General features: G+C 38.7%; 1 protein-coding gene across 6 annotated transcripts in view; it reads left to right on the forward strand.

The window, feature by feature from the left end:
• DENND5B (DENN domain containing 5B) overlaps positions 1-16,879 on the forward strand; it is a 221,568-nt gene that overhangs the window by 87,588 nt on the left and 117,101 nt on the right. For 4 of the 6 annotated variants that reach the window (XM_057556534.1, XM_057556537.1, XM_057556536.1 and 1 more), the window contains exons 2-3: positions 13,606-13,671; positions 16,543-16,652. In XM_057556534.1, the coding sequence (XP_057412517.1) occupies positions 13,606-13,671; positions 16,543-16,652 (176 nt within the window). The remainder of the gene's footprint in view (positions 1-13,605; positions 13,672-16,542; positions 16,653-16,879) is intronic. The other 2 variants (XM_057556535.1, XM_057556539.1) reach the window with 1 other exon arrangement.

The raw sequence follows: 16,879 nt of genomic DNA on the forward strand, positions 1-16,879 counted from the left end.
GAACATTGGGGTGCATGTGTCTTTTTGAATTATGGTTTTCTCTGGGTATATGCCCAGTAGTGGGATTGCTGGGTCATATGGTAATTCTATTTTTAGTTTTTTAAGGAACCTCCATACTGTTCTCCATAGTGGCTGTATCAGTTTACATTCCCACCAACAGTGCAAGAGGGTTCCCTTTTCTCCACACCCTCTCCAGCATTTGTTGTTTGTAGATTTTCTGATGAAGCCCATTCTAACTGGTGTGAGGTGATACCTCATTGTAGTTTTGATTTGCATTTCTCTAATAATTAGTGATGTTGAGCAGCTTTTCATGTGCTTCTTGGCCATCTGTATGTCTTCTTTAGAGAAATGTCTATTTAGGTCTTCTGCCCATTTTTGGATTGGGTTGTTTGTTTATTTAATATTGAGCTGCATGAGCTGTTTATATATTTTGGAGATTAATCCTTTGTCCGTTGATTCGTTTGCAAATATTTTCTCCCATTCTGAAAGTTGTCTGTTCGTCTTGTTTATGGTTTCCTTTGCTTTACAAAAGCTTTTAAGTTTCATTAGGTCCCATTTGTTTCTTTTTGTTTTTATTTCCATTACTTTAGGCGGTGGATCAAAAAAGATCTTGCTGTGATTTATGTCAAAGAGTGTTCTTCCTATGTTTTCCTCTAACAGTTTTATAGTGTTCAGTCTTACATTTAGATCTCTAATCCATTTTGAGTTTATTTTTGTGTATGGTGTTAGGGAGTGTTCTAATTTCATTCTTTTACATGTAGCTGTCCAGTTTTCCCAGCACCACTTACTGAAGAGACTGTCTTTTCTCCATTGTATATCCTTGCCTCCTTTGTCATAGATTAGTTGACCATAGATGCGTGGGTTTATCTCTGGGCTTTCTATCTTGTTCCATTGATCTATGTTTCTGTTTTTGTGCCAGTACCATATTGTCTTCATTACTGTAGCTTTGTAGTATAGTCTGAAGTCAGGGAGCCAGATTCCTCCAGCTGCGTTTTTCTTTCTCAAGATTTTTTTGGCTATTCGGGGTCATTTGTGTTCCCAAACACACTGTGAAATTTTTTGTTACAGTTCTGTGAAAAATGTCATTGGTAGTTTGATGGGGATTGCATTGAATCTGTAGATTGCTTTGGGTAGTGTAGTCATTTTCACAATGTTGATTTTTCCAATCCAGGAACATGGTATATCACTCCATCTGTTTGTATTGTCTTTAATTTCTTCATCAGTATCTTATACTTTTCTGCATACAGGTCTTTTGTCTCCTTAGGTAGGTTTATTCCTAGGTATTTTATTCTTTTTGTTGCAGTGGTAAATGCGAGTGTTTCCTTAATTTCTCTTAGAGATTTTTCATCATTAGTGTATAGGAATGCATGATATTTCTGTGCATTAATTTTGTATCCTGCAACTTTCCCAAATTCATTGATGAGCTCTAGTAGTTTTCTGGTGGCATCTTTAGGATTCTCTATGTATAGTATCATGTCATCTGCAAACAGTGACAGTTTTACTTCTTCTTTTCCGATTTGGATTCCTTTTATTTCTTTTCTTCTCTGATTGCCGAGGCTGGGACTTCCAAAACTATGTTGAATAATAGCGGTGAGACTGGTCATCCTTGTCTTATTCCTGATCTTAGAGGAAATGCTTTCAGTTTTTCACCATTGAGAATGATGTTTGCTGTGGGTTTGTCGTATATGGCCTTTATTATGTTGAGATAGGTTCCCTCTATGCCCACTTTCTGGAGAGTTTTTATCATAAATGGGTGTTGAATTTTGTCAGAAGCTTTTTCTGCATCTATTGAGATGATCATATGGTTTTTCTTTTTCAATTTGTTAATATGGTGTATCACATTGATTGATTTGTGTATACTGAAGAATCCTTGCATCCCTGGGATAAATCCCACTTGATCGTGGTGTATGATCCTTTTAATGTGTTGTTGGATTCTGTTTGCTAGTATTTTGTTGAGGATTTTTGCATCTATATTCATCAGTGATATTGGTCTGTAATTTTCTTTTTTTGTAGTATCTTTGTCTGGTTTTGGTATCGGAGGATGGTGGCCTCATAGAATGAATTTGGAAGTTTTCCTTCCTCTGCAATATTTTGGAAGAGTTTGAGAAGGATGGGTGTTAGCTCGTCTCTAAATGTTTGATAGAATTCACCTGTGACGCCATCTGGTCCTGGACTTTTGTTTGTTGGAAGATTTTTAATCACAGTTTCAATTACATTACTTGTGATTGGTCTGTTCATATTTTCTATTTCTTCCTGGTTCAGTCTTGGAAGGTTATACCTTTCTAAGAATTTGTCCATTTCTTCCAGGTTGTCCATTTTATTGGCATAGAGTTGCTGGTAGTAGTCTCTTAGGATGCTTTGTATTTCTGTGGTGTCTGTTGTAACTTCTCCTTTTTCCCTTCTAATTTTATTGATTTGAGTCCTCTCCGTCTTTTTCTTGATGAGCCTGGCTAATGGCTTATCAATTTTGTTTATCTTCTCCAAGAAGCAGCTTTTAGTTTTATTGATCTTTGCTATTGTTTTCTTTGTTTCTATTTCATTTATTTCTGCTCTGATCTTTATGATTTCTTTCCTTCTGCTAACTTTGGGTTTAGTTTGTTCTTCTTTCTCTAGTTCCTTTAGGTGTAAGGTTAGATTATTTATTTGAGATTTTTCTTGTTTCTTGAGGTAGGCTTGTATAGCTATAAACTTCCCTCTTAGAACTGCTTTTGCTGCATCCGATAGGTTTTGTATCGTCGTGTTTTCAGTGTCATTTGTCTCTAGGTATTTTTTGATTTCCTCTTTGATTTCTTCAGTGATCTCTTAGTTATTTAGTAATGTATTGTTTAGCCTCCATGTGTTTGTGTTTTTTACGTTTTTTCCCCTGTAATTGATTTCTAATCTCATAGCGTTGTGGTCAGAAAAGATGCTTGATATGATTTCAATTTTCTTAAATTTGCTGAGGCTTGATTTGTGACCCAAGATGTGATCTATCCTGAAGAATGTTCCGTGCGCACTTGAGAAGAAAGTGTAATCTGCTGTTTTTGGATGGAATGTCCTTTAAATATCAATTAAATCTATCTGGTCTCTTGTGTCATTTAAAGCTTCTATTTCCTTATTTATTTTCATTTTGGATGATCTGTCCATTGATGTAAGTGAGGTGTTAAAGTCCCCCACTATTACTGTGTTACTGTCGATTTCCTCTTTTACAGCTGTTAGCCTTATGTATTGAGGTGCTCCTATGTTGGGTGCATATATATTTATAATTTTTATATCTTCTTCTTGGATTGATCCCTTGATCATTATGTAGTGTCCTTCCTTGTCTCTTGTAACATTCTTTATTTTAAAGTCTATTTTATCTGATATGAGTATTGCTACTCCAGCTTTCGATTTCCATTTGCATGGAATATCTTTTTCCATCCCCTCACTTTCAGTCTGTATGTGTCCCTAGGTCTGAAGTGGGTCTCTTGTAGACAGCATATATATGGGTCTTGTTTTTGTATCCATTCAGTAAACCTATGTTTTTGCTTGGAGCATTTAATCCATTCACGTTTAAGGTAATTATCGATATGTATGTTCCTATGACCATTTTCTTAATTGTCTTGGTTTTGTTTTCGTAGGTCCTTTTCTTCTCTTGTGTTTCCCACTTAGAGAAGTTCCTTTAGCATTTGTTGTAGAGCTGGTTTGGTGGTGCTGAATTCTCTTAGCTTTTGCTTGTCTGTAAAGCTTTTGATTTCTCCATCGAATCTGAATGAGATCCTTGCCGGCTAGAGTAATCTTGGCTGTATGTTCTTCCCTTTCATCACTTTAAGTGTATCATGCCACTCCCTTCTGGCTTGTAGAGTTTCTGCTGAGAAATCAGCTGTTAACCTTATGGTAGTCCTTGTATGTTATTTGTCGTTTTTCCCTTGCTGCTTTCAATAATTTTTCTTTGTCCCTAATTTTTGCCACTTTGATTACTATGTGTCTCGGCATGTTTCTCCTTGGGTTTATCCTGTATGGGACTCTCTGTGCTTCCTGGACTTGGGTGGCTCTTTCCTTTCCCATGTTAGGGAAGTTTTTGACTATAATCTCTTCAAATATTTTCTTGGGTCCTTTCTCTCTCTCTTCTCCTTCTGGGACCCCTATAATGCGAATGTTGTTGCATTTAATGTTGTCCCAGAGGTCTCTTAGGCTGTCTTCATTTCTTTTCATTCTTTTTTCTTTATTCTGTTCCGCAGCAGTGAATTCCACCGTTCTGTCTTCCAGATCACTTATCCGTTCTTCTGCCTCAGTTATTCTGCTATTGATTCCTTCTAGTGTAGTTTTCATTTCAGTTATTGTATTGTTCATTTCTGTTTGTTTGTTCTTTAATTCTTTTAGGTCTTTGTTAAACATTTCTTGCATCTTCTCGATCTTTGCCTCCATTGTTTTTCCGAGGTCCTGGATCATCTTTACTATCATTATTCTGAATTCTCTTTCTGGAAGGTTGCGTATCTCTGCTACATTTCGTTGTTTTTCTGGGGTTTTATCTTGTTCCTTCATCTGGTACATAGCCCTCTGCCTTTTCATCTTGTCTATCTTTCTGTGAATGTGATTTTTGTTCCACAGGCTGCAGGATTGTAGTTCTTCTTGCTTCTGCTGTCTGTCCTCTGGTGGATGAGGCTATCTAAGAGGCTTGTGCAGGTTTCCTGATGGTAGGGACTGGTGGTGGGTAGAGCTGGGGTTGCTCTGGTGGGCAGAGCTCAGTAAAACTTTAATCCACTTGACTGCTGATGGGTGGGGCTGGGTTCCCTCCCTGTTGGTTGTTTGGCCTGAGGCAACCCAACACTGGAGCCTACCTGGGCTCTTTGGTGGGGCTAATGGCAGACTCTGGGTGGACTCACGCCAAGGAGTACTTCCCATAACTTCTGCTGCCAGTGTCCCCATCCCCACGGTGAGACACAGCCACCCCCCGCCTCCACAGGAGACCCTCTAACAGTAGCAGGTACGTCTGGTTCAGTCTCCCCTGGGTTCACTGCTCCTTCCCCTGGGTCCCGATGTACACACTACTTTGTGTGTGCCCTCCAAGAGTGGAGTCTCTGTTTCCCCCAGTCTTGTCAGCGTCCTGCAATCAAATCCCACTAGCCTTCAAAGTCTGATTCTCTAGGAATTCCTCCTCCCGTTGCCGGACCCCCAGGTTGGGAAGCCTGACATGGGGCTCAGAACCTTCACTCCAGTGGGTGGACTTCTGTGGTATAATTTTTCTCCAGTCTGTGAGTCACCCACCCAGCAGTTATGGGATTTGATTTTGCTGTGATTGCGCCCCTCCTCCCATCTCATTGTGGCTTCTCCTTTGTCTTTGGATGTGGGGTATCTTTTTTGGTGAGTTCCAGTGTCTTCCTGTCGATGATTGTCCAGCAGCTAGTTGTGATTCTGGTGTTCTCACAAGAGGGAGTAAAAGCACGTCCTTCTACTCCGCCATCTTGGTTCAGGCTCCCAGTCGAGCCCCAAACTTTAGACACCAAAGCTTAGTGGAGCTTCCTGGTTGATGAACACATTGTTGAGGGGGTGAGGTGGTGTGTAACACACCCTGATTCCACAAGGAGAGAGCATGAAAATTCTGCAGTCCTTCCCAGACCTCACCCTGTGTGTATCTTCATTTGTCTGGTCCTTCTGATTTGTATCCCTTGTAATAAAACTATAATCATAAGTATAACACTTTCCTGAGTTCTGTGAGTTATAAATTGTCAAACTAGAGGGGTTTGTGGGAACTTCCAAATGTATTGCCAGTCTGTGAGAAGTGCAGATGGCCTGCGGAATCTCTGAAATCAGGGCAGTCTTATTGGGAACCATGCCCTCTAGTGGATAATGCCTGCACTAACTCCAGGTGGTTAGGGACAGAATTAAATTGGGGTACCTCCAGCTGAGTTTGAAACAGAATATCTGTATTGTGTACTCCTTTGGTTCCCAGTGAATAAACTTCAGTAATTGAAGTGTATTTATGTTTAATGTTAACTAAATAAAGTATGGCTCTTTAAATTTGATGTAATCAAGAAGGAAATATATTATGAGTCTCTTAGAAATTCACAGTTTACTGGATGGATGTTGATGTACTTTTATTAAGATCTTAATCAAAATAAACTTTTAGGATTACCGTAATTCAGGTTTCTTTATTGATGAACATTTTTCAGTAGTGTCTATGAATTTTCAGAGATCCCTCCAGCTTCTTTTGCTTGATTCCCTTTGTGACCAGCAGCCCACACCTGCAAGATCGCCAACTGGATTTTAGAGGTTGTAGATTTAGAAAGGCTAATAGGCCCATCGTGAGTTAGAACCTGTGGTCTTGATTAGTAGCTTAGTGGTGGGTATATGGCTTCTTCTATGAAAGGTAGAGAGCATTCATAGAAAATGGGCAAATTTTATCCCATATTTGAAGAACTATACTCATCATGCATTTGAGCACAGTAACAGACAATGTAGAGCATTACCAAGGAAAAGAAGGTGCAGTATAGTCAGGGATTGGCATTATAATCAGAAGGTCAAAACTAACACAAATTAAAATTCAGGCTAATCCAGAAATATAAAAATAGCTAACTGTTGTAATAACAACCCTAGAGTATCAGTGGCTCAGAACAATAGAAGCTTATTTCTCATTCATTGTTTAGTCTAATGTAGGCCAAGATGGGAAGGGGCTCTGTTTTGCAGAGGCATTCAGTGAGCCAGGTTTCTTCCATGTGTGGCCTTCCCGTCTTTAAGGCCCCATTTCCACTTGCATTTAGCTGATGAGTAGCAGAAGAAAGACAGGTTGTGTGCCTCAAGCTGGAGGTGACACCCATCACTTCTGCTCCCATTTCATTGGTAAGAAATAGTCTTTTGGCCCCCACCCGGATGCAAGGATATTGGGAAGGAGAGGAGAACATGGATGTTGGTGAGCACCTGCTGTCTGTCATAAATCCAGGATCTGTAATAGCTGTTCACTGGTGCTAAGATAATTGGCATGGCTTATTCAAGTGAGAATGGTTTGGGACTGTTTCAAGGAGTGCCAGAGGGAGAAAAGATAAAGTGGAGAGAATGCAGTCCCTCGTGGATTCCATGTCCTGTATAAATGTTATCAAACTCAGGTTTGGCTGCTTGATGCTTGAAAGCCAATACTTGAGAGACAAGTGCTAGTAGGAATGGAAAGCTTGCTTTATTCAGGAGGCCAGCAACCTGGGGAGAAAGCAGACTCATGTCTGAAAACCAACTCCAAAGACTCTGCTCTACCATGAAATTTTTAAAGGGAGAATTATTTGAGGAAGGCGTCAGAGTCTTTGTTCTCTTCCACTGTGTGCAGACTTTATTCTGATTGGTTGGTGGTTAGGTAACAGGGCAGTGTTCCAGGACTCTTGTGCTCAGCCTGAAGTTACCATCCTCCACCTGGGTGGGGGCCTTAGTTCCTGCAGAAGAACTCAAAGGTATTTTGTTAAGTGTATTCCTTGTGATGGAACCAGGACCCTGCCCTGTGGCTGCACTGCTCTTTCTTGACTGCTCCTCCTTTGTTTTTGCATTCTCTCCCTTCCCTGATAAGCAGCTGTTTGAATCTGCCCTTTGGGATTCAGGGAAGGTCAAGGAAGCTGAATGAAGCCTATTTCCTACAAACAAGAAATGGGTGACATGGAAAGGATTTGTACCTGGGAGGGCTTCAGAGGGTCCTGTTCTGTTTCATAAAGGCTTACAAGGATAAAGTAGGTAAGCTGTATGCTGGGGATAGGAAGTGTGGTTGCCTGGGGAGTACACCCTGTATCAGCCATAATGTAGTATGGAATGGACAAACCAGCTCTCTGTGTAGAATTAGGAAGGCAAGATAGGAGAGTGAGAGATCCTCAGAGGACTGGACTGTCCTGACCAGACCTAGAGCATCAGTCACTGTGCCTGGCATAGTGTAGGCACACTGGAAATGTTGCTTGAATGAGTTAACATCCTCCTGTCTTTAACAAAACAAAACCTGAAACCCTTCCCTCAACCCCACATTCTCCTCCAATATCATCCCTTTATCATCTTTCCAGCAGAACTCCTCAGAAGAGTTGGTTATGCTCTCTGCCTCGACTTCCTCTCTTTGCAGTCTTTCTTGGAACAACGCCAGAGAGGTTTTCACCCCCACACCACACAGAAATCTCTTTGTCAAGGTCACAGTGACTTCCTGTTGTCAGCACCGTCCTTGTTAAAACATTTTCTTTAACTTGGCTTCCATGATGCTTCTGGTTTTCTCTTACCTTACTGACTGCTTTTTCTCATTTACCTTTTTTCCAGTTCCTCATCCTCTTCCCAGCCTCTCAGTGTTGCTTGAGTCCCCCTAGGTCTGACCCCAGGCTTCCTCTCTTCATCTACAGTCATTTCCTAAGTGATCTTACCCAGCCCTGTGATGTTAAATACCGTCCTTTTTATGTTTCTAACTTTTCCCCTGAATTTAAATTCGTATATCTAAATGCTTATTCAAAAACGTCTCTTGGATATCGAATAGGCATCTCAGAGTTAACGTATCCAAAACTGAATTCTTCATTCCAGCTCCCTGACAGCCCTCCTCCCCACAGTAAAATCCCCGTCTTCTCCATTGTCCCTTGTTTCAGTAAATAGCTACCCTATTCATCCAGGTGCTTAGACCAAAACCCATGGTATCATGATATCCTTCTTGACTATTCGTTTCTCTCACATCTAATCCATCAGCAAATCATATATAATATTTTATGCCTTCAGAATGTATTTAGAATCTTATCACTTCTCACCACCCTAGCACTCTCTCTCTAATCCGTACTGCCATCATCTCTTGCCTGGACTGTTGCAGAAGCTCCTAACTGATTTCTTTGCATCTACCCTTGACCACTACAGTCTGTTCTCTCCGCTGCCAGGGTGATCTTTTTAAAACAAAGTCACTTCTCTGTTTAAGACACTCCAGTTACTTCCCATGATACTTAGTATAAAATCAAAAGTCCACACCACAGCCTACAAGGTCCTGTTTTATCTGGCTCCTGGCTATCTCTCTGACTTCATTTTCCACCACCTCACTCAGATGCATCGGTGTCCTGGTCTTGCTGCATCTCACCTGGGACAAGCTCACTTGTACCACAGGGACTGTCCACTTGCTATTTCCCTTGCCTGAAATACGCTTTCCTGAGATGACGTCTTACATAGAATTAAGAGCACAGACTCTGGAGTCAGACTGCTTAGGTTTGAATTTCCTCGTTATCTGACCTGAGCAAGTTATTTAACCTTTTTGTGCCTCAGTTTCTACATCTGTAAAATGAGAACCATAATGGGACCTACTTCATAGAGTAATTATGATGATGAAATGGGTTAATATATGTAGAGCACTTAGAATAACACCTGCCTGTAGTAAGCTCTGTGTGTTAACTATGTGATGGCTACTACTTCATCAGGTCTCTGCGTATACGTCGCCTGCTCAGAGATGTCTAAATGGTTGTAGAATTATCAGAATGAATAGTGAATATGCAGCCTCCTGGGGATGTGCTTCGAAGGGGACAGCTTACTGTGGTGTAGAGACAGCACATGTGCAGGAGATGTCTTTTTGTGAATGTCACAGGAGTGCCCCTTTATTTTAGTTACCACCATGAAGGTGCCCACCCCTCCTCACCCACCCCCCTTTCTCTTCCCCTGGTCAGTCTCTTGTAGGACCCACTGCTGCCTAGTATTCCCTCTCCCAACTCCCGCTCATACTAATTCAGGCTGGGTCTTTGGAGATAGACATTTGGAGACCTGTAGGGTTAGACATGGGAAGGAGAAGAGTTACCTCACCACCATATCATCCCTTTTTCTTTGCCTCAGCATGGACTTCTTAGGCAGCATCCATAGTATCTCCATTTCCTCCTCTCACCTTTATCAAAATACTGAGGAAAAATTACTCACTGTGAGTATTCTGTCCGTGTGTGTGTGTGTGTGTGTTTGTGTGTGTGGGGGGGGGGTGTGTTTTAACTTTACCTTTAGAGAGAAAAGGAACACAGTGAAAAAGGGACAGGGCAGAAGAGATTACCTGTTTCAACTTCCCTTCTGTTTTCATTATTCCTATCAGCAAACTTTCTTTAACGTGTCTAGACTTCAGTGATATCCTTCAGGGACAGGAGCATAGGGAAGTATTGGGAGACTTGGCCTTGTTTTGTGGAGAAATACCCTGTTCAGAAATAGACTGTGGTGGAAATGGACAACAAGGGAGGGAACTCACTGGGGCCCTAGGAGTGGGAAGGTTCAGAGAGGAGATGAGTGAAGAAATATGTAACAGGGTATCTCAGCCTGAGAAATAGCTCCAAGGTTCACAGATCTCCCTCTACTTGCAACCTCATGCACAAACTATAGAAATCCTCACCAGTGACTTGGAGCTGGGGGCAGGGTCCCTTACTCTTAGTTCCAATTGAGAGGAAGCATAGAGCTACCAAAAGGCCAGATCTTGTGCTCCCAGCCACAGGGAGAAGAGGTGTATTTTTGGTATTCTAACATCATCTACAAAGTAAGAAGAGGATTAGATTCTTTGTAATATGACATATTTCAGAAACTTTATGAGAGTTAAGAAATTTTTAGAGCTCAGTCCTTCTAGACCTGCCCGTATACATTCTAGTATGTTAAGTAAAAATATTCGTTACATTTCTTTTATAGTTATACATTATCTTTTTAAATATATGTGCTGTAAAGTAGACTTTGAAATCCAAATTGGGTCTAATGGTGATTCACATTATAACTTTGCATGAAGCAGATGCACTTATTTCACTGGAAATTCTCTGAATTATTTAGGCCATAGTTAATTGGATTTTGGTAATCTGGAGGCAGTAATAAAATAATTGAATCTCAAATCTGTTAAAATTATTTTTGCTTATGTACCATTCTCCATATAACTGGCCAGAGTAAAATGATCTGGAATAGCTTTCATATTTTTTCTTTTTGTCCAGTAAAACCAGAAACAAAGGCTATATGAAGTAATTGGTAAATATAATGGCAGTGATACTCTGAACACAGCCAAGAGTTTACACCTTAAACAGGGCAGGATAGGCTTTAAATAAGAGCTAGGCAGAATTATCAGACCATTGAATGGATTCGTTTCCCTACTTTGTGTCTCATTTCTGTAAGAGGGATATTCAGCATCATTTGTAAAATTCATGATTGCTTTTCTAAATGGGGAGATATTTGTGTCACTTGGAGTAAGTAATCTAATACTACCCTACTCTGCTACTACTCTAATTAGTAGTTGTTACTCCTGTGACCCAGAAAGAGGAAACGCCTGTAGTGTATATTCAGTGAGTGAGGTCTGCTTCTCCACTTCTTTCATGTTAGTCCCAGTTGTAACAATATTGCCTCCCAGGAGTATGCAGTAACCTGGAGGAGTGGAGGAGTGCACTGACTTGTGTGCCCACTGGGGCACCCTCAACCAAGGGCTTTGCACACTGGGTGTATTTTTGTGGCTGTTCAGAGGTCTATTTTGGGTCATCTATCCCTGATGATAGATGGATGTCAGTTCACAGTTCTGGCTGTCCCTAAAGATCCAAATAACTTCCGTCGTGATTTCAGGGTGCCCTTAGCCATTTATAATGAATCAGTTCCTTTATTCCTTCAGTTCAGGAGTTCCATAGGTAGCTTTCCCAGCCCTGTTTTTGTTGTTTTGTGGAGGGAGAGCATAGAAAATTTCTGCAAACTTTGTTTGGGATCTAGAACTCTCACAATATCTGTGAATAGATAAATAGTATCCAAAAGTAGAAGCTTAGCCTGTGCTACTCTCTTGGGATCATTCAGACCTTTGAGATGTGGATAGGAAGGTTCCCCGGCTATTCGGACCCTACAGTGATCATTATTTGGCTCTTTAAAGGAAAGACTCTGACATCTCTAAGACATACAGAAGTTTACACACCCTTCAAAGCTTCTAAGTTACAGAGCTCTAGTGTGAATTTTTTAATAGCCTGTGTCCTCATTGTAGTAAACTTTTCCCCAAGAGTTGATACTTCTTAGTTAATAGTACATAAGAGGATAGTTGACTAATGGAATCTCTGTACTGAGCAAACTTGAGCTTGTGTTTGCATAGCTTATTTCTCTTAACTGTTACCCTATACCAAAATAACGAGAGTTGCCATTTTGCTAGAAGTTCATACTGTGGGGCCTAGGCTCATCTTTGGTGAAGACAGTGCTATAGGTATTAAGATGAACACAACTGTTTGTTATATTTATGAGACTTGGAGGAGCACAGACAAGCTTCTGATTAAAATAGTGAGCAAACAGCAGTGACAGAAAATAATTTATCAGCTGCTTATGCCAGCAAATTAATGGAAAGATATTAAAGAAAAGAGTGCCTAAATGAAGCAGTGGAAAAATGGATAAGAATGTAAACAGATTACAACACTTAATCTTCTTAAATTAGTAATATATTTCAAAGTATAAATTATTCTGTGAGAAATCAGAATGGTGTCCAAAACTAGTTTCTTACTACAATATGAATCCACAGTCATTTGGAACAAAATGCCACACTTGATGTGTTTTATTACTTTTAATCATTTGGAGGGATTAACAGCAAGATATCTGTGTTAGCCTTTACAAAAGGTAGACTACTTATAAGATTGGATATAATATATGTTTTTGCCCTTACATTAAATACTGGAATGTAATTTTTAAAAACAGACTTGATTTTTAGAACAGTTTTAGATTTACAGAAAAATTGAGAAGATAATAAGAGAGTTCCCATATACACCCCACCACACCTCCCTCCATGCACAGTTTTCCCTGTCATTAACATCCTAGGGTAGTAGGATGCTTGTGTTGCAATTAATGAATCAATGTGATACATTATTGTTAACTAAAGTCTATACTCCATTCAGATTTCCTTTTGTTTACTTAATGTCCTTTTGCTGTTGGAGGAACCCATCCAGGATACCACATTACATTCAGTTGTCTTGTCTCCTTAGGCTCCTCTCGGCTATGACAGTTTCTCAGACCTTACTTGTTTTTGATGACCTTGACAGTTTTGACAAGTATTCATCAGGTATATTGTAGGTTGCTCCTCTTGAAATTTGTATTATGTTTCTCTACTGATTAGACTGGGGTTATAGGATCATGTAGTAGGACTATGTTTATTAGCCTTGTAAGAAACAGCAAACTGTCTTTCCTAAGTGGCTCTCCCTTTTTGCATTACCACCACCAATTTACGAGAGTTCTGTCTCTTTGCGTACTTGTCAGCATTTGGTATAGTCAGTTTTTTGGACTTCAGCCATTCTGATAGGTTTGCAGAAATTGGGATGCAATTTCCATAGTTGGTCATTTAGTCCATTTGGTCTTGCTACCATATTTTATTATATCTGACTATAGAAACATTAGCTTTCTCCTGAGATTTCTCTTTAAATTAGCATTAAGAAAAGTGTGTACTTTTTCCCATATGAATAACTGTTACAGATGTTTCAATAGCATTTCGCTTATTACATTAAAATACAATTACCTATTCTCTTTCCTTTCTTATTACTAATAGCTTATAAGCTACGTACTATTAGTGTTAAGCTATGTTCCGTTGATGTTAATGTCTCATGTTTAATTGCTTTTGTTTAATTTTTTAATTCTCATTTTCCATTCTTCACAGTCATTTTTGCTTTTTTGTTTGTTTGTGTTTCTTTGTTCATAAAGCTTTTTTGTTTCTGTTACATTATGTAGTTTTGTACCAATGGCTAGAAGCAGATCGTCATGGCAAGAGCCAAGATGCTGCAAATACGACTTCAGGTAAAAATAAAAATAAAAGTTGAGGTGTTAGAAATTATTATTTTAATTCATCCCAAGCCCATCAAATTGCTTCTTTATTCAGTTTTGCTTAGGCAAAAAAAAAGATATTATTTTGTATTTCTGTTCTCTCATTTGCATCTTAATTTTTGTAAAGACCTCATTTGCTTCAAGTCTTGAAGAAATTATTTATTCATTAGTGTTTAAGCTCTCTTGGCAGATATGTCCTATTTTCTTAGGAGGAGAGTCTTAATTGTAGCTTAAGGTCAGTAGGAGGTTACTTGGCAATATTACTTGAAATTAAGTCCACTTGTAGTTGTCGTGGGGGATATTAATATTTGCACAAATTTATAATCCTTGTTTATTTCAGGATAATGTTTAAAAGGTGGATTTTAAGTTAAGTAAAGCATACTTATGTAATTTCCATTTCCTGGGAATCCAAATTCTTAGACTGATTCATTTTTCCTGCTAAGTCCTAGCAATAAATTCTACGTTAGAGGTTTATGGGTTCAAAGTGCAAAGGTTAGGTTGTTGCTCTGTCTCACACCTCCAAAAGGCATCTCCAAGATTCTCTTCTTTGACTGGTACTAGTAGGAGTAGCTGCATTTACTCACTTCTGAATCCTTAACAGTGTTATCAGAATTATCACTCAGATTTTCTCCAAATTTTCTTCAAAATAATATTTGCCAAGACAGCTGTGTATATAGCAATGATCTTCCCCCCTTTTAAAGCAGTCTCATAAGAAGTGATGGTGGTGGTGGTGGTTCTGTTTTTCTTTTGTTAGATATGTATTTCTGTTTCCTGGGTTTTTGTTTTTGTGAAATTCTTTTTCCCTGGAGGTGGTTTTCCTTCTCTCTCTTCTGGTTGATTCATTGTGCCTCAAGAGGGTGTGGTGTTCCTTCCTTAACAGGACAATTATATTGAAAATGGCAGTGTCATGACTTTTCTGATTTATTTCCCGACCCATTAGTAACTTGATATATGAATGAAGATAATGTTACTATTTTAACCAAACTGAGGCAGGAATTCATTAAAAGGTAAGTGTTGCAAGGAGTTACATCCTGCATTATATGCTGTTTCTTCTGCTCCTGCAGTATTTCCTATTTTATTTACATTTGTGAATGATAAAATAAGCATTTTTGGTATTTGAGGGTGGGCGAAGGAGAGCGTTTCTTGATGGCTGGGTATTATCTGAGGATATCCCGTTGCTGTGTCACTAGCACAGTCAGCAGCATAAACCTTAGAACCAGGAGAGAATTTTTGTTTTTCTTTTTCTCTGACTTGAAGTGAAAAGTAACCTTTCTTTTTTTAATGAAGAAGTAAATAATCTAAAACTTCTTAGCGTTTGCATGAGAATCTAGTACCAGCTTAAATCTAGTACCATTTACCCTTTTTGAAATCAACCATGAGCCCTGACTCCTTTCTTCAGATGTAGTGACCCATGGATGGTTTCACATTTTCCATTGACTTTCCCATACCCTAGAGGCATGGTGCAGAAATTGATAAACTTTCCTTAGGGATGCCTTTGACAGCTTCTCTTCTAGAAGTGAAAGCTCTCTATCTCTTAGAAGATGGAAATATGAGGTAGAAAGACATAGAGATGAAGTGCTTGCCCAAATAAGTAAGAGGAATCCAAAGGAAAATGATCATTAGCCAAGGGCTTAAATTAGAAGTAAAAGGTTAGTTGCTTCAGTAAATCTATTTAAATTATGTGCCTTTATTCAAAAACTCTCCTGTGTATTTTATATTGCAGTCTCCAACAAGATTTTACAGTGTGACTTTTCCCTCCTGTGATCTGATAAGTTTTGCATTGAAAGGTGTTTTAGTATACGTCTTTTATATTTTACCAGAGATGGAAACTGAGTCTAACTAGGTGTCCAAATATGACTCTTGAATTGCTTTATGATATTTTTATTTGTACAAATACTGGTAGGTGGCATTTATCTTTTGATACATCAGCTTGTGTTTTGTACTTACTTAGAACTTAACAAGTAGAAAGAACACAGGAGACAGAATGGTATTGCTCCCAAGGTCTTCTAATTCCTTAATCTCAACTTTTTGACACTGAGAATTTAAGATCCATCCATATTAAAATATTTTGTGAAAGTAAGGCATTTGGAGGTAACAGGTCTCATGGGAGTTAATTTGGTCAAGGACATAAAGAACTGAGCTAACAGTTATTACTGAATTTTCTTATATATAATAATCAAAGGATAGCCTTTTACCTTTCCAGAATTTTAACAGGTGATGAAATTGGCTTAGAATAGCTTGTTTCTTTTCAGAGGTTAGTGTGCTTAATGTGTTCTGTCTGCTAAACCAGACAACTCAGTAATGATGTTTCTGATTCTGTTAATAATGTTACTTGTAAAAGCATGGAGATGCAGTCAAATTTACCAGAGATTTTTGTGGGAACTCAAGCAAAGTTGCCTCCTTTGGGCACTGCAGCATTCAGTCTATCCATGTACAAAATTTCAGGATCTTAAGAAGTATAATTAGCTTAATTTGAGATGTTTCTTTAGTGAGTTCAATGTTTCCAAATAGATTTTTTTTTTTTTTTTTTTTTTTGGTCACCACATGTTGAAATGAGGACAGTAATTAGGTTACAGCAAGGATTATTTTAGCATGTCTTGATTTTTAGTATCAGTTGTGTAGCCAAGATTTTAAAATTCAGATTCTGAACTTTTAAATGCAGATCTCTTATTAACAGTTCCTTTTCAGTTGTCCATTGAAAAATTTACAACTGAGACTATTAGAGGTAGAAATTGAATCAGATTTCAACATTATCAGTCAGTATATATACAAAATAAAAATAAAACTATGACATGCTTTTGAAAAAATTCTAGATATTAACTAATTACTAATTATCTGTTGTAGGTGAAAATTTTGACCAGAGTCCTTTGAGAAGAACATTCAAATCCAAAGTTCTGGCCCACTATCCTCAGAATATAGAATGGAACCCTTTCGATCAAGATGCAGTAAACATGGTATGTGTTTGGTTTTTGTTTTTGTTTTTTCTCTTCAGCCTTCTTTTTATTTTAAGATGACAATAGTGACTATATTTTGAATGTCTACATTATTTCATTTAATTTAACCCTTTAAATAAAAAATTCTTTAAGATATATTATCCTCATTTTACAGATGTAGAAAATGAAGCTCAGAGAGGTTAAGTAACTTGCCTAAGGTCCCCATAGCTAATAAGTGTATATAACAG

Source organism: Balaenoptera acutorostrata, chromosome 11 (genome assembly GCF_949987535.1).
Source record: "Balaenoptera acutorostrata chromosome 11, mBalAcu1.1, whole genome shotgun sequence".
Taxonomy (NCBI): domain Eukaryota; kingdom Metazoa; phylum Chordata; class Mammalia; order Artiodactyla; family Balaenopteridae; genus Balaenoptera; species Balaenoptera acutorostrata.